This window comes from Pristiophorus japonicus, chromosome 2, assembly GCF_044704955.1.
Source record: "Pristiophorus japonicus isolate sPriJap1 chromosome 2, sPriJap1.hap1, whole genome shotgun sequence".
NCBI classification, from domain to species: domain Eukaryota; kingdom Metazoa; phylum Chordata; class Chondrichthyes; family Pristiophoridae; genus Pristiophorus; species Pristiophorus japonicus.
Genome location: NC_091978.1, coordinates 324756585 through 324775162, shown reverse-complemented (window position 1 = coordinate 324775162; position 18578 = coordinate 324756585). Strand labels below are relative to the sequence as shown.

General features: G+C 42.9%; 1 protein-coding gene across 1 annotated transcript in view; it reads right to left on the bottom strand.

Annotated features, from left to right (window-relative positions):
• fat4 (FAT atypical cadherin 4) overlaps window positions 1-18578 on the bottom strand; it is a 416915-nt gene that overhangs the window by 179271 nt on the left and 219066 nt on the right. The window contains exons 4-5 of the mRNA XM_070871826.1: window positions 17970-18231; window positions 13678-14028 (exon numbers count right to left, since the gene is read on the bottom strand). Of these exons, the coding sequence (XP_070727927.1) occupies window positions 13678-14028; window positions 17970-18231 (613 nt within the window). The remainder of the gene's footprint in view (window positions 1-13677; window positions 14029-17969; window positions 18232-18578) is intronic.

Below are 18578 nucleotides of genomic sequence, written 5' to 3'. Positions count from 1 at the left end.
TAGTTAACACTTTGGGTCTAATCTCTGATGCTGAAGAATCAGACGGTGCAAGAAGAAAAATGAAAAGCCATCGTAAAAATTCTCCAAGGAAATAAACAAACTGAGATTAGATTTGGACCATTACATAAACACACGTTGTGAAAGGAAATATATGCCATCTCCAGAGGGATGTCAGTTACCTTTTTGTTGCTTTCTGCTCCAATGGTGGGCTCACTTTTGTCACTGCCTTCTAGCATAAAACCACCTTCCAAAGTTTAGCTGACCTTTCCCTGCCCTTCTTATCTCCATGTGTTGCAACTCAACTTTATAAAAGAAGCAAATGCTCTAGAATTAATGATCACAACTTGGATTTCCTTTTAGATACCTTTTTGTATCTGGCTGTTACATATCTTCCTTGAGGGAGCTTTAACATGGCCCCATTCGACACTAGAATACGCAGACTGTATATGATGCACCAAAAACCTCGCCATTCTGAGATGTACTGCGGTACAGTTCTTTATCTAGCAGCCTGGCAAGGCCCAGCACTGATTCCACATGGGGGTTGTAAGTTTGAATCTCAGGCTTGAATGACAATAGGGCTCGTCAACTCTTGTCAAGTGTGTTTTTCCAGCAGTTGTACCACATGTGTAATCTAAGATCCAGCACGTTATTTACAGTTATTTATTTTGTAACCAGAAGTAATGCTTATGTTCTTGGGCTATTTGGGGTCATGACTGCCACGAAAATGTTTTATTGCAAAATTCAATATTTACTTTACTTCTGTACCACACAACCACATGGCATAAAAATAGAACTGTGAGCACAGATTAGTGAGATATGGGAGATAATTCATTGAAAACTATTGGAAGATTCAACAGCTTTCAATGCCATGAGTTGAATTATTTTCCTGCAACTAGCCATAATGTACCTCTTTGACCTGTGATACACATGTAGTGTATGCAGCATTGTAGTGGAAGTGAAACAGTTGCTGTTTTCAATACTTTATTTCCATGCAATTTTTAAGGTAAGTTATCGATATTCGTTAATTCCCTGAAATCTTGCTGAGAGGGGGCATGTGGTCTGCTCCCAGACCTTTCCTCAACATTCCCTTTGGTTGTTAAAGAGGCACAAAGTATTGCTAAGGCTAGACTACCCCTTCTGATTGTCCCTCTCTACGACAGCAAGGTGCCGTAGCTTCTATTCCACATGGACCAGATTGGGAACTAAGAACATTGAGGGTTCAAAGCTGCATCCTCCCACTCTTTGGTACTGAGTAAAGAACGAAAAAGTCATGCATTTATATAGCATCTTTCATGACCACAGGATGTCCCAAAGCACTTTATGGCCAATGAAGTACTTTGCGAAGTGTAGTCACTGTTATGATGTAAGAAACACGGCAGCCAATTGCACACAGCAAGCTCCCAGAAACAGCAATGTGTTGATTACCAGATAATCTGCTTTAGTTATGTTGATTGATGGATATATATTGGCCAGGGCACCGGGGATAACTCCCCTGCTCTTCTTCGAAATAGTGCCAAGGGATCCTTTACATCCACCGGAGAGAGCAGACGGGGCCTCGGTCTAACATCTCATCCAATAGATGGCATCTCTGACAATGCAGCACTCCCTCAGCACTGCACTGGAACGTCAGCCTAGATTTTTGTGCTCAAGTCTCTGGAGTTGGACTTGAACTTGAACCCACAACCTCTGACTCGGAGGCAAGAGTGCTACCCACTGAGCCGTGGCTAACACATTGGAGTATTACTGTTCCATTGGCAGGGGCTCCCAAATAAATGAGTTTTATAACTTTGAAGACCAAATTCCCAAGCTAAAAAAAACACTGATAAGAGCTACTATCATTTTACTTGCATAATCGCATTAAAACTTTTGGATCAGAGGAACCTGCCCTCAACCCAAGGCAAATTGTAACTGCAAATTTATCCAAACATTTATCCCTACTGTACAATCTTCTGTTTTACTCAGTGAATCAATGGACTATCAATGGGCCTAAGTTTGCCCAGGAGTTGCTCTGTTTTATTTGGAGCAACTCGATTTTTTTGGAGTATCTTAAAATTTTGCCCATTTAGTTTGCTCCAGTGCAAGTGAGTTAGTTAGGTTTTTTTAAGTTTAGTTTTTTTTTTCAGAAGGGGGCGTTACCAGCCACTTACACCTGTTTTAACCATTTAAGCAAGTTTAGACAGCTAAAAGTTACTCCAAACTAACTTAGGCCAGCATATGTGGCCACTTGTGGCCGCACAGAAAAACTTTGCGGTGAGTTAAGAAATTAGCGCAGGTAGCCAGAGATTGACGGGGGGGGGGGGGGCGGGGGCGGGGGCGGAGAGAAGTGAGAGGACCTTGCCAAGCACTAAACACCTTCCAAACAACATTAAAGCATAATTACATTTAAAGCACCAAGCACTGAACAAAGCACAAAAATAAGCATTCGATAACAAATACAAAATACAAGGAAGCTGAGAGGACCTGCACCTAGCACCAAGACTTTACAAAGCACTAAATAATTAGATCTGTACTTCCAGCATTTTTTGTTATGATTTAAGATAAAAGGTCTCTGAAACAAATCCAAATAATATGCTATCCGAATGTAGGTAAAAGATCGCCTTTCAACCTGACCACAAAACTGTTACTTGTATCTCAGGGAGAAAATTAAGAAATCAATGAAAATTGTTCACAGGAGGGAGATTGCATTTCAGAAAGATTAGCTTGTAGACACAACACTGCTTATCAGTAATCTGCAGAACAATTTGCACATCTATTGTACAAACTGTGCATTAACGGTCCGGTCTGCTGGAGCAGCTCTCTGTACTCACCCTGATTTTGAAATGTATTTGAAGTTTATTGTGTCCGGTATCCACTTAACTTTCATGCTTTGGTGTCTCTTTCTATTTAACCTCAGCTTTCTCCCCTCCTCTCCTGGAGGCAAAATTTAATTTTGGTGGGGGTCGCAGCTCTGCACACTCTGGCCGCAGATGAGGAAGCCCATTCGGCCAGAACTAGGGGCGGCGTGCTTCGGGTCCCTCCCACACAGCCTGCAGAGCACACGCAGAGATTGTGGGGGCGAGGAGCTACTGCATATGCGCGCACACTCTGGCGCGCATGTGCAGAGATCCCGGCACTGTTTTCAGCGCCGGGACCTGGCTACGCCCCCCACTGCTTGTGCTGCGCCACACCAAGGGCCTGCAACGTTCCAGGAGCGGGGAGAATAGCGAGGTAAGTTTACGCCGTGGTTTTTCTTCTACAAATTCGATGCACCGGGAGCAAACTTGGGCCCAATATAACTGAGATGTCTCTTCAGTGCTAACACATATGATCAGAGAAATTCAACCCGGATTACACCATAATTACAGATGAGATGAAAAACCACTTCTTGCTGTAAGCTTTTCTGCCATGGTTTTGGCCATTGATCATTTTAAGAAGCTTATTATAAAATGCAGTCATATATGTTATAATTACTGGTGTTGGCAATGTTACAAGGCAAGAAAGAAACAACACTGCTTATAACAGACAGTGAGTTTTCTATTTAGACGTGACCATAATTACAGTCTAATTTCTTGCAGTGCTACAAATGTTACCAGGTCTTAAGTATGTTTCTTGAGAGGTAATTCAGGTCAAGTGAACTATGTGAAGCAAATTAGATAAAGGCAAATTATGTTATTCAGCATGGGGTTGGTTTTCATCTCACTATTTTCTCAGTGTGCATTGGGTGACTGTGAGACAAAAATTTAAATAAAATCTTACTGCTCTTCCCCCCACCCACCACCGATGCAAATTATACTTGGGCCTGAACCAGACAGAAGCCTCATTCAAATTTTGAAATTGGGAGTGATCATCCTCTCCCACCACCTGCCTGAAGTCTGCGAAAACAAAAATCGGCAGGTTTTGATTTTTTTTTTCTACTTGACCAAAGATCTTCAATCCACTGGTCACGGTGAAATCCCATTAAAGAGGCACTGTTGTCATTTATGTGGAGGCTTTGGTAGACTAGTATTGGCCTAACTGTCTTTGAGCTAGGGAATGGGAAAATCAACCAAGATTCTCACTTTTGATTACCATCCAGTGACTTCTGCTGAAAAGCAAGTGTCTGTGTGGACATAAGTGAGGACAGAATCTGAATCAGCTATGATGTCCTTCATGATTAAATAGCCTACCAGTAGTCATTGTTTCGGCTCACATGGGAAGAATGAGTGAGGTACCAGATGACTGTTATTATGCATCAAACTGTCCCCAACTTGAGCGGACAGACTTCTTAAATCATGTTTCTTCCTACCTTGCTCTTACTGCAAAGATTGGTCCCTTTCCCTCAGGTTAAAAGGTTAAATTATGAGAACAGGTTGCATAGACTGTGCTTGTATTCTCTCGAGTATAAAAGATTAAGGGGTGATCTAATTGAGGTGTTTAAGATGATTAAAGGAGTTCAAAGGGTAGATAGAGAGAAACTATTTTCTCTCTGGTGGGGGAGCCCAGAACAAGGCACATAATCTTAAAATGAGAGCTAGGCCATTCAGGGATAATGCCAGGGAGCACTTCTTCACACAAAGGGTAGTGGAAATCTGGAACTCTCTCCCCCAAAAAGCTGTTGTGGCTAGATCAATTGAACATTTCAAAACTGAGATTGATAGATTTTTGTTCGGCAAAGGTCTTAAGGGTTACAGAACCAAGGTGGGCAGATGTAATTGATTGGCAGAACAGGCTTGAGGGACTGAAGCCTACACCTGTTCCTATGTTCTCCATACCCATTGTATTTCAGCAGCAAAACTTTGGGAAAATAATCCGTTTCTCAGTGAGTATTTTCCATTGTTTTTGATCAACAGAGCCCTTGACTATGTCCATTTGTTTTTACGTATTTCCAGCCTTACCCTCCTTCTTCGAGTCACAATGATGACAGGTTGTTCCCTCCTTCCATTTTAGTGCACCACATCGGCCAAATCATTATGTGCCATTTCTACAATGTGATCAGGCACTAATTGTATCCTCTCCTTCCCTCTCTATTTCCCAGAAGGACCATCCCTTTGTGATGCTCTTGTTCACTCTTGCAGCACACTTACTGCTGGCTATTCTTATCCTGACATTCGTATGTAACCATGGCAAATGCAACAACTGTCTATTTGCCTCTTTAGTGACCACTGTCTGGGGACACAAACACTTCTTCCACATGAAACAGCAATTTACGTGCACTTACTCCAGTTTGTATTCTGTAGTTTCTGTTCACTGTGTTGTCTTCTACATTGTGGGGGCCAGATGCAATTTGGATGAAAACTTTGCTGAAAGCCTCCACAAGCACGGTTCTGACCTTCGTGACTCACAACTTTAATTCTCTCTCATTCCCACACTGACCTGTCTGTCTTTGCCCTCCTGCATTTTTCCAAACTCAATGCAAACTTTAATAACAGTGTCTCATTTTCCCCCTGGCCACATTGCAGTCCTCTCGTCTGAACATAAACTTTAGAATTTAAGACCCTAGTTGCCTCCCCATTTTTCTGCCTGTTTTCTCATATACTCCACTTCATCCCCATCCATTTTAAAGCTGCGACACTTCCCTTTTATTTTTCTAATACTCTTCTTCAATGTCTGACTGAGGTGAACCTTGTGTGTCTTTCAGGGCATTATCCCCTCTTTTCAGCTTTTTAGAACAATTGCTCACAGGCTATTAAAGCCACGGATCAGTTATTTTATTAGTTGCTATAAACTTGATTCTTGACTCTACTCTTCATTTTGCTGCATCTTATTAAGAGCTAGCTTTTCTTCCAGTCTTTAATTCTGATAAAGGGCATGTATCCAAAATATCAATCTTTTCTCAGATGCTAAAGGGCCTACATTTTTTAATTTTATTTCATTCTAAACCCATCATTTAAAACCATTTAAAAAATAAATCTTGAGTGAAAAAAATCAACCAATGGAGATGATAGGCTGGATTTTTGACCCATTACTATAAATGAGCTAAAAAAAAAGAAAACCTGATATTCAATGGCAATGTATAGCAAGGGGGTGAACAAAAAATATCTGCCAGTAATGTGGTGCACTCTACAGGGTAAATGTTCGTCCTCGGCACATGGGCGGATCATCTGCTCATTGAGTTCTATAATGAAATGGAATGAAAATCGGCTTCTACAATGGGCTGGTGATGCACTCTGCCAGATTACCACCCATGTGGTGAAGATGAAGATTTACTCCTACGAGTGTGTATCACTTGAGAGTTTCAGCTAGAAGTCTAATACTGCATTTATAGTGCAGAACTGTCTCGCAACCATGTTGTCAGACCAGGCACTGCTGATGCCTTTGGTGACATGTACACTTAAGATGGGTTCTCCCCATGCTGCTGATGGCAGACATAAAAATGGCAACATCTGCAGCAGCAAGTTACCAGGCTGAAAACACAGTGGGGGAAAATTCGACTTTGTGCAATAGTGTAAAATAGGTGAGAGCGAATTCACAGACCATCTTACTTCAATGGGAAAAAAAAATCAGGAGAGATGTAAAACAGGCTGCAGACTCGCTAATGCCCATTTTCTATTACACAAACAACAGCAGCTTGCATTTATAATGCACCTTTAATGTAGCAAAACGTCCCAAGGCATTTGACAGTCAAATCTGCCTCCGGTGACTTTTCAACAACTGCACATGCACAGTTATTTTCTACTGCTGTTTGAATTCCTCTATGGTTAAATGAGATAAATTCAGAGCAACTGGAGTTGAAGCATATCGTGCAACCACTTCAAGTAGAAACTGCGATGTTAATATGGTACTAGATTCTCAGTATTCACATTACTGAAGGCAATGGTGCAAATGTGGTATGTTGTTGCCAAGAGAGAAGTGGATGGAAAATTGGGCTTTCATTTACATTGATATGTAATAAAGTCTTTATGTCACAATAAGGAGGTTGAGCTTTCACAGTGGCATTGGCAGAAGAGACACACATTACCGAGTTTGCTTTGGAGTCGACTCCATGCCTGATTTGCCTCAGTAAGCAATTGGCTGTGTAAATGGGATGGAAACATTTTATAAGCATTATAATGATAAAAGTCAGCCAATAAATCTTTTAGATTCGTACTTTGTGGGCTACAGCGCCTGTTGCCCATTGTTCACTGTTTCTTATCTCAAGTCTAATGCTGCATTTAACACTGACTAATTAGATCATTAGACTTGAATGTGCTAACCATTTTTTTCCAGTTGGAGTTCCAATTTTCACAAATAAACAGCAGCCCATCAGTGACCTTACAGATCTTCCACTGTCACACATAAATCATAACAGAACCGTTTTGGAATGCAGCTAAGGTTAAAATGCAAGGAGGGAAGGAGAAACAATAATGCTTTTCGAGCCAATAAAATAGCTCAATATGCAGAAAGAACTGGCAATAGCCGCTAATATTGAAAGGAATTGGAATATATTGATGTTTGCGGATGTATGCACGGACATGCATACCTACAGAAAATTTAAAAATATTAATTTTGAATATATAATTTTTTTCTAATTATGCTGATTTGATAACAATGAAGTGCGTTATTTTGTTTTGAACAACTTTTGAAGTTATTTCATTATTTAGAGGCAGCATTCCACACATTGATATTTTTAATAACAAGGAAAAGAAAAATATTTTGGATATGTACAAAATCATTTTGTCTTGGACACAATCTGCCATTATTTTCCTTGGCATAGTCAAAACTCCATGGGGCCCAAATTCAGGGTCTCAAAGAAACCTGTTAATGCCCGTTTGCGGTCGCCATTCATAAAAACTGAATAGCCGCCGCTTTGGGGTCAACAGGCCGCCCCAATCAAAATTCAGGTCAGGAATTTTTCGGCCTAGATCCCGTCCCACCCAAGTAGATGCATCCGCCTAATTAAAATTAAATAAATATTTAGCTATCCATTTTCAGCTCGATCCAGCGATTCCCCGGTGCGCAGTGCCCCCGGCAGGTTTTTCTGCCGGTACACCCTCTGAAGACTGTGTGCGACCCAGCAGCGCGGTGGCATTAAAGGGGAGGGCCCACTGCCATGGCCACAATGGAAGAATTTTTGCTGTCTGACTTGCCGATCGGCCGACAAAATACTGCCCCCTCGGCTGGGCCAATGGGCAACCTGGCACCCCCTCTGGCCGCTGGCCAGGCCGAAACACTCCCTGGTGGCCCAGTGGCCAAAGTAAAAAAATGATCGAATCTCTCTCCTTTAACGGAGGGGAGAGCAAGCATATGACGCACACGCGCTGTGACATTACCACGTTGACTGACAGCAGCGGACGGCCCAAACGACCCATTTTCAGCCAGTCAGTCTGGCTTTGAGTCGAAGGCTCGCCCCATGATGATCCATTTCCTGTAGGACTTTGAAAAAAATTCAAAATGCCTGAAAATGGATCTGCTCACCACACCAAGAGTTCCAGCGGTGAGTATCAGTTTTTTGGTGCACCTGAATTTCAGCCTCCAGCACTTAAAAAAAATATATTTTTGTATGAAAGTTAAATGGGAAGAAAATACCATAGATTTTTATTTAACTAATTTGGGAACAATAGGCTTGGCGGTCAGAATTAGAAATCTGTAATTGTGTTAAAGGTGGTAGACATTCTATAATGCTTCAAATGATTATTGATATTGCATTAAGTGGACCCCATAAACAAGACATTCCGTATTATAATGGTGCAATTAAACTACAACATCTGATCCAACATGGATTGTTTGTGGTTCTCTCACTGACAGACAAACCATATAAAATATTTACATTTACATAATCATAACCGGAACAGCACAACTAAAACTGCAAGTGCTTAAGCCAGGCGCCTTATGTTTATGCCAGAAACACAAGAGCTGTTCCAGCTGCACCTCAATATTCTGTGATAAACCAACATTCCTCAAGGAATACTACAAGCAACAGTAACTGACACTGATTCTGCTTCTCTTAGATCTCTCTCAAAGCCAGTGGCTTTGCCTAGACCTCAGTTCCTTCTTTACAGAGGTTCAGGTGTAGAGTTAGAAATGAGCTGCTGAACCCAGGTTTTTGGAGCATACGTTAGCAATTAGAAATGATTTGGTTCGAATATCAGTAGGATCCCAGGCTAAATTTGCCAAAAAGTGGTAGATATGGAGTGGCAGGGATGTAAAAATGTTAAAAATCTGAATGACAACCCCAACCTGACGACTTCCAGTTTTAACGGAGGCGGGCAACTAACCCGCTCCCAGGTTAGCCATTTAAATATTATAATAAGGCCATGTGCCTCATATTTAACCATCATTTTTAAAGTTAATCCTGGCAGGCCGAGTTTTCCAGGCCTCGGGAAATGCGATGACTAAAGGGAGGCGAGGACGGCTGGATCCAGGAGGTAAGTGCCTTTCCACTGACCTACTGGATCCAATTTATCTGCTTCACACACCCCTCGTGATCAGACACCTCCCTGACTTTTTTCATCGCGCCCCCTCACCCCATCCCCTTCCGACCTTTCGAATCTCTCATCCGACTCTTCTGATCTCTCCCAAAGGCCTCCAATCCCCCACACCACAAACCTTACAATCTCATTCTGTCTCTTCCAAAACCCCTGACCCTTCCAATCTCCTGAGGCCCTGCCGATCTCCCCCCATGATCCTTCCGATCTCCTCCGTGACTCTTCCAATCTCCCCCGACTCTTCCAAATCTCCCACCCCACCCGACCCTTCCGATCTCTCCACAAGGCCTCCAATTCTTCACTTCCTCCTCTCCGCTCCCCGACTGGGGCATGGTGTTGAAGCCCTATTCACTCGACAACTAGCCAACCCGACAAAAAATGCTAATCTGGTCCTACCGTTACACTCGGCAGGATCTGAGGGAAGCCTGTTCTTCCGGGTTTCCCGTCTTTAAACCCCCCTCCACTTCCCCCGTCCCCACTCCCTCGCCACCATTGAGTTAATATACAGCCCCTTGCCTCTGGATACATCCTGTGGTTACGCCTCCTTTGATCCCGTTCTCAACCCTCTGCCACTGTGATTTTTCTTTTTGTACAGCTTTCAAGGACAATATTATCTGAAGGTCTTTCAACATGCTGCAATTAAGTCGGGTGTTGCCTACTTCATTAAACAGTATCTTCATGTTAGTCAATAAGGAATGGCTTTTGCAGATGTGTAGAAATCAATGCCCCAAATGGGATTGATTTCTCAGGAGCGCTTTGTACTACTAGAAAGACAGAAAAAATAGTAAAACAAAAAGAATAACCAAGGGAAGATACAAAAAAGAACGTGACTTGGTTGGCAAATGCAGTACAGTTTCCATTTTTTACTGCCACTTTTGCATTGTTGTTTCTCACATTATATGTTTGCCTCCAAATTTCCAATTCTTCACAATAAATTCCTACTAAACTTGCCTTTGATAAAAATACACTTGTTTGTAGTGAACTCCTGCCTATTTCGAACTTTCCGTCTTGCAACTTTTTCACAGCCAAAAAAAGGCTTCTCCTAATACTTCCCGCTAAATGAGCAACCCCTATCCTGCAAAAAAAATCAGAACAAAACTGTAGCAGAGGAGTGCAAAGTGGAGTAGCAGTGCAAACAAACAGAATGTTACTCTTAAGGGTATACCATCGCAAGGGAATGGAACACTGTGACTGCCACTCAAGGGCCCCAAGTTTCCACACGCGGCAAAACAGGCGCCCCTTCGAGCTGGGCGCCCATTTTTCGCGCCGAAAACGGCGCCTGAAAGAAAACACGCTATTCTCGAGCGCTTTGCAGCTCGATGTCAGCTTGGCGCGGTGCCCAGGGGGCGGAGCCTCCCACTCGCGCCGATTTTGTAAGTAGGAGGGGGCGGGTACCATTTAAATGAGTTTTTTTCGTGCCGGCAACCCTGCGCGTGCGCGTTGGAGCGTTCGCGCACGCGCAGTGTGAAGGAAACATTGGCACTCGGCCATTTTTGTAGTTCTTTGTAGCTGTTCAATTTTTAACATTTTTTAATAAAACCACATTGCCCTTCCATGATCAGCACTGAGGCTTCTTGCAGCAGTGAGAAGGCTGCAGGAAGCCTCAGAAGTTGAGGCAGCTGTTTCCTGACGGGCCCGACCGACGGCAGGGGGGCCTCCCTCCCCCCCCCCCCCGCCGTCGGGAATGGCTGCCTCAACTTCTGAGGCTTCCTGCAGCCTCCTCCCTGCCTGCCCCCCGCTGCCGTCGGTCGGGCCCTTACTGCCTCCCCTCCCCCCCTGCCGTCGGGAACGGCTGCCTCCTCCCTGCCTGCCCCCCGCTGTGGTCGGTCGGGCCCTTACTGCCTCCCCCGCCTGCCGTCAGGAACGGCTGCCTCCTCCCTGCCTGCCCCCCGCTGCCATCGGTCGGGCCCTTACTGCCTCCCCCCTTGCCGTCGGGAACGGCTGCCTCCTCTCTGCCTGCCCCCCGCTGCGGTCGGTCAGGCCCTTACTGCCTCCCCCCCCTGCCGTCGAGAACGGCTGCTGCCGTCGGTCGGGCCCTCACTGCCTCCTCCCCCTCCCCCTGCCGTCGGGAACGGCTGCCTCCTCACTGCCTCCCCCCCACTGCCGTCGGGAACGGCTGCCTCAACTTGTGAGACTTCCTGCAGCCTTCTCCCTGCCTGAAGCACTTTCATACAGGTAGGAACATGGTTTATTTAATCTTTCCTTTGCTTATAAATTTTTATTCAGGTTGGATTTATTTGTATAATATTTGTATAAGTATAACTAAGGATTTATTGTAGCATGTAATGATTTCCCTTCCCCCCGCCCCCACCTCGTTCTGGACGCCTAATTTGTAACCTGCGCCTGATTTTTTAATGTGTAGACAAGGTTTTTTCAGGCCTACAAAAATCTTCACTTGCTCCATTCTAAGTTAGTTTGGAGTACGTTTTCACTGTGGAAACTTTCAAATCAGGCGTCAGTGGCCGGACACGCCCCCTTTTGAAAAGAAAATTCTGTTCAAAAGTGAAACTGTTCTAACTGACTAGAACTGCAGAAAACTTAAATGTGGAGAATTGCGATTTCTAAGATACTCCGTTCTCCACCAGTTGCTCCTAAAAATCAGGAGCAAATCATGTGAAAACTTGGGGCCATGCTTACTGTCACATCTTGGCGTGGCAAACTGCAAAATACTAACTGGAATCCACTGACCTGTCATTCCTAATTTAACTGGATTGACTCATGTAATTTTCTGTGTGTGCTAACAAACTATCATTTTTTATGAATTATGACAAGATTTAAATAAACGGATGTCTGTGATTATAATTGAAGAGACTGCTTTTGCTTAAATGCAGCCAATAGCTGAAAGAGGTCATATACAAACTATGTACATAATGATGTGTGTATATGACTGCAGCTTGAGTAGAAGAAAGTTCACATGCAACATTATGAATATACACATCTCAGAAGTATCAAAGCAAGACTAATCAACAGTGTTACCCAATATAAAGAAAAAAACATAGGTTGTGGTGTCAATTATTAACATCAGAACAGTATCAACCCTATGAGTACTGAATTCATACTTTAGCTTTTCAAATCTCCCATCCTAGATGCTGGGGATGGATGAAATTAGAAGGGAAATTATTCAAACATCTGTAATAGTGTACTGCTCTTTGAAATCTACAGTTTGTCACAAATTGCAATTTCCAACATTTTTCTCAAAGTCCTATTTTCAACTAGCTTGTCTTCAATGCCTCAAAAGGCATGTAATGCTTTCCAGAAAATGCACGGATGCATCAATTTTCATCTTTTTCCCCCTATATTCAGTCTCTTCAGACCCAACAGTCTGAGGAATTGTGACAAATCCCCCATGATTGCTTCTATCTGTTTTATTTTGTATGGGATGTTCAACAGAATACACACTAATAAACCTTGGCACTTCAGTGCAGTACTGAGGAAGCCATTTTTCAGATGAGGTGCTAAACCAAGGCCCCATCTATCCTCTGAAATGGACATTAAAGATCCCATGGCACTATTTGAAGAAAAGCAGGGCATTCTCCTGGTGTCCTGGCCATCACTAAAACAGATTATCTCGTCATTTATCCAATTACTGTTTGTGGGACGTTGATGTTTACAAATTGGCCAATACATGTCCCTACATTACAACAGTGATATTACAACAGTGATATACCCGCCCTCCTGTATGGCTCAGAGACATGGACCATGTACAGTAGACACCTCAAGTCGCTGGAGAAATACCACCAATGATGTCTACATAAGATCCTGCAAATTGCCTGGGTGGACAGACGCACCAACATTCCTATAGCTGGACATGTGATTCCTCCTTGTGCGCTTGCTGCTGACTATGACACCAAAATGTTTCCTAGCATGAGAAAAAATGTTGAAAAATAAATAAATTTGAAAAAAAAAGCTCCTCCATATTATGAAACAGAAATAAATTTGTATTTTCTTGATAAACCTTTAAAAAAAAATCTGTCCTTTTTTAAGAAAATACATAGTGTAATACTGAAAGAGCTAAAAAAAAACGACCAATTAAAATTGTTGTACATCAAAATCAGAACTTGGATTACTTATGAAGGAATTTAGGATGGTAGTAAGTTACTAATGCTAAACTTGAGGCTTCATGGAAATTGATCCCTCAAAAGGACTGTAGAAGGATTATTCTCAATATGCAATTATCCCAACCATTTTCAACAGGGAAATGAAACTTTATCTCTGGGAACTGACTTTAATATCTTTCAGAGATGAAGCATCAATTACAATACTGGATACTATTAGTATAACCATAATTCATCCATAATGTTTCTATCATACATACCATCATCTGCATCAGTTGCTTTTACAGTTAAAATGCTTGTTCCAGGGGGAAGGTTTTCCATCACTACAGTGCTGTAAGATGAAGGATTGAAAATGGGAGGATTATCATTCACATCCAGCACATTGAAGTAAACTCTCACTGTGCTGAATTGTCCGCCGCCATCTTCTGCTCGCACGGTCAGAATATAATATGGTTGCTTCTCATAATCCAGGGTTCGAGTCAGATTGAAAACGCCTGTCACAGAATTGAGGAAAAACACCGCTACTTCATCGTCCTCTTCTACCACGTATGTTATTTCCCCATTAGCACCAGAATCAGCATCACTGGCCAAGGTGGCTGCCACAATGGAACCTAAAACATTGAAATAAAGAGAGAAAAAAGTATTTAAAATTCTGCCGCACTATTGTAAAAATTGTAGTACATCTTGATTTTTCATTGAAGGATATAAAACTTTTTCCCATTTATAACTATTTCCTTATTTTCATTTTGAAAAGGGAAGGAACTACTTGTCTTTAATGAACAATTTTCTTTTCAATAGCAGCAGTAACATCTTGTTTCTATCACTACTCTTGTTTCAAAACAATTTTCATCTGTACAATTTATTAAGTATTACAATCAAAATACCAAAACCCACAAGATTATGGTGCAAACGAATTAAAATAAGCAGTTTACTCCATTTCTACACTGCATTTGCCAATCATTTGTCCTTAAGCATTCTGCATGATACATTTTACAAAATGACTGCATATGCTTAATAAGTACCTTCTGCTTCTTCCCAAAGTTCCACTTAATAATACTGCACAAATTTCAGTTGGGTAGTGATCAGTTACAAATGTTACTGTAACATAATTGACTAATAGGCTGTTTAGGACTATGATACAAACCTGTACAAATTCGGTTTGGTTATCACAGTTTTGTGCAGCAAACTGCCAGTAAATGACCAGGTGATTTAAAAGTCCAATGTTCATATTCTCTTTTAAGAACGAGCTTTTTAAATATTTTAGTCTCTTTGGGGGGGAGAAATTGGATGTATTTGTGCCTCCTGTTAGCGCCCCGGGGCGGTACCCAATTTCTAGGCTTCAGTCTTTTCCACTTTGGCCATGCAAATCTCTCCAAAAAAGTGAAATAAGTGCTAAATCACAATGACCCGGCGTACTTACAGAGTATACCGTCATAACTCCTTTGAAATGGACAGTAAGTTCGGAACTTCTGCATGCACTTGCACAAAATCTCGAACTTACGATCTGTCAAGTTCTGACTTGACAGATGATCCACACTGACATGGAAATGCTAATTGCTGGCACAAAGTTCGGCTAATTGCCTACCAACTGTCCAGTAATTACATGTGAAAATTCTATGGCTGGTGCAAAGAGGCACGGGGCCTGTTTGCACAGCGTAAGGAGATACCTCCTGACAAATCCAAGTAATTTTAAAAGCTTAATGAGGCCGGAAATGGAAGAATTTACATATGACCCACAGGATTTTGTCCAAGGTGTCCACTATTTGTCAAGATTTAAAGGTTAATTTAGTAGGGGATTAACTCAACAAATATCAAGCGAAATATTGAACAGTCCTGCATGTTTTTGCATTTATGACTCTTGGATGTCTGCAGGAAAGTCATTCTTGCAGCTCTAACAAATACTTTAAGCAGCAGAAAACATTGCACTAGTGATGTTAATACACAAGTTCTGCTAGAACTTCTGTTTCCGGAGTGTTGCACTGCCCCAAAGTAGGCCTACCCACACGGTGCGCCCCAAGCATCTGTGGGCCACTACGCTGCGCTCAGCTCTGCGGCACCTGAGGCAACAGCGAAGAGCACATTCGCTTCGGATGCCAGTGGCGTAATCCTTAATCATGCCACTGACCACAAAATCCGGGCTACCATTTCCTTAAAAGAATGAAAGTGGGAGGAAATAATGAGCATGGTCAGGAATTTCTTTGCAGCTGTTCCTGCTCTACCAACTGTAACTTTTCTGGGAATTCAACAGAAACCTCAGGGGTAATTTTAACCCCCCCCACGACGGGCGGGAGAGGGTTGATCCTAAACCCGACCCTAACCAGAGCAAGCACACCTACCTCCGATTTAACAGTGGAATGCTTACGGTCTGTCAAGTAACCCACTTTCAAGATTATGATATTTAAATGAGTCTCTGTGTCTCAGATTTTGGGAGCCATTTCAATTTATTGGCAGCTGACGGGAGGCGAAGCTGCCAGATCCAGCAGGTAAGTGATTTTTCAGCACTGCTTCTGGCCAAGAGGAAGAGTGCTTTGGCCCGGCCTCCCAAGCAAACCTGCTGCCGTGGGCTCTCCTTCCCTGTGATTGGCTGACCACCCCTTCCCCCCACTCACGATCTTCAGATGGTAGATTGGCAGATGGAGTATAATGTTGGAAATTGTGAGGTCATGCACTTTGGCAGAAAAAAATCAAAGAGCAAGTTATTATTTAAATGGAGAAAGATTGCAAAGTGCTGCAGTACAGTAGGACCTGGGGGTACTTGTGCATGAAACACAAAAGGATAGTATGCAGATACAGCAAGTGATCAGGAAGGCCAATGGTATCTTGGCCTTTATTGCAAAGGGGATGGAGTATAAAAGCAGGGAAGCCTTGCTACAGCTAGAAAGGTATTGGTGAGGCCACACCTGGAATGCTGCATGCAGTTTTGGTTTCCATATTTACGAAAGGATATACTTCCTTTGGAGGCAGTTCAGAGAAGGTTCACTAGGTTGATTCCGGGGATGAAGGGGGTTGACTTGTGAGGAAAGATTGAGTAGGTTGGGACTCTACTCATTGGAAGAATGAGAGGTGATCTTATCGAAAAGTATAAGATTATGAAGGGGCTTGACAAGGTGGATGCAGAGAGGATGTTTCCACTGATGGGGGAGTCTAGAACTAGGGGGCATGATCTTAGATTAAGGGGCCACCCATTTAAAACAGAGATGATGAGAAATTTCTTCTCTGAGGGTTGTTAATCTGTGAAATTTGCTGCCTCAGAGAGCTGTGGAAGCTGGGACATTGAATAAATTTAAGACAGAAATAGACAGTTTCTTAAACGATAAGGGGATAAGGGGTTATGAGGAACATGCAGGGAAGTGGAGCTGAGTCCATGATCAGATGAGCCAGATCTTATTGAATGGCAGAGCAGGCTCGAGGGGCCGTATGGCCTACTCCTGTTCCTATTTATGTTCTTATGAACCCACTCACCACGATCTCTCCCCTGGCTATCTCCTTTGCTATTTACCACCCCCTCCCCCCCCCCAAACTCGCCATCTCTCCCTCTCCTCAATCTCCACTCTGTGACCCTGCCCCCCCTAGATTTCTTCCTCCCCGCGATTTCTCCCCCGCTACCTCTCTCTCTCAGTGATCTCTTCCCCCCCCACTTCTGCGATCTCTTCCTCCCCATGATCTGTACACCATGCTCAGCGTCCCCCTACCAACCCCTGATCTTCTCTAATTGCCACTGACCGACCCAGCAGTCCACGGCTGTGGCCTTCTTCCACAGGCTTTCCTGCCCAGCAGCCAGCCAGCCTGCAATCTGGCCTGCTGCCAGATGGCAAAAGGAGTAAAACATTTCTTAAAAAGTCCTGCTGCTAAATTCGGCAGGGCATCCACATTCCTGACATTTTTGGGTTTCCTGGCCTCTGACACACGCCTCCGCTCCCTCCCGTAAATATTGGGGGTCTCCTTTAGATCTTCCGGCAAAGTTATTGGGGTAGAGTGGGAGCACCTCCGAGGAAAATCCAGGCCCACGACTCCCCTTTGAAGAGTGTAAAATTGAAACCTTTTGCTCATTATTTATGGAAGGCATTATTTCAAAACACTCCAATGTATTTATTTATCAAAGATATATTTATACAGGATATTCTAGTTAAGCCTCAAAGCTTGTTTACTATGCATTCCTGCTCAAGGGCAACTAACAGTAAAACCCAGGTCAGAGACAGAGAAGATACAGCACAGATCAGCTTGGGATAGTTTATAACATATGGACTCTCTTAGCATTTGGCCTCTTATTTCGCAGACAAGCAACTAACAATTACATATTAACTGTGGAACATGATCTGAGTTGACTGGAATTGTGCTCTGCATGATGTCATTACATTACCGTTTCAGGCCTAGAATGTACATGCAACGAGGAAGTATGGCATTTTATGATGGTAACCTAGATAGGCTATTCAAGTTATGTAACTAGTAATTAGCAAAAGGGATCATAGGAATTGCTTCCAAATTGGCTGTCCTGACAAGGTGGCAGTTGGACTTATTAAGATCTGGGGTTTGCTTTAGTTTCTAGTCTTACCTGGTGCAGTGTCTTCTCGTATGTCAAATGAATACACATCCCTGGAGAACTTGGGTGTGTGATCATTAATGTCACTGACGGTGATGTTGATTCTCATATCTGAAGATTGCAGCCCATCATCAGCTCGGACCAGCAAGGAATATTTGGAACGGCGCTCTCGGTCCAAACGCTTAGTGGCGAGAAGATCTCCGGATTCTGGATCGATCCGGAAACTGTTGTCCGCTCCACTAATGATGGTATATGTCACAAGGGCATTTGGACCCTAAATTAAGGACAAACAGAGTCACATGAATTTAAAAATCAGTAATAATAAATTTTGTAATCTGCAAGCATCATACTAACATCTTCAGTGAAGCACCGTTGAGACATCCTTTCAGTTAAGTATCAAGTTGCCATTTTATATTTAGAAATAAAGGGGCTGAAATTTCCCTGCTCTGCACCTCCCTTTGAATGCATTCTTACAGCAAGGTCATGGAGTGCACTCAATGGTTAAAAACTGGATTTTCCTAACCTATACTGCTCAATTTCAGGCAGCATATAGACAAAAAAAAATCAACAAAATTCTGGCAGGGAGGTCAATCGCAGCATTTGCACCCTGAGCCAGATTTT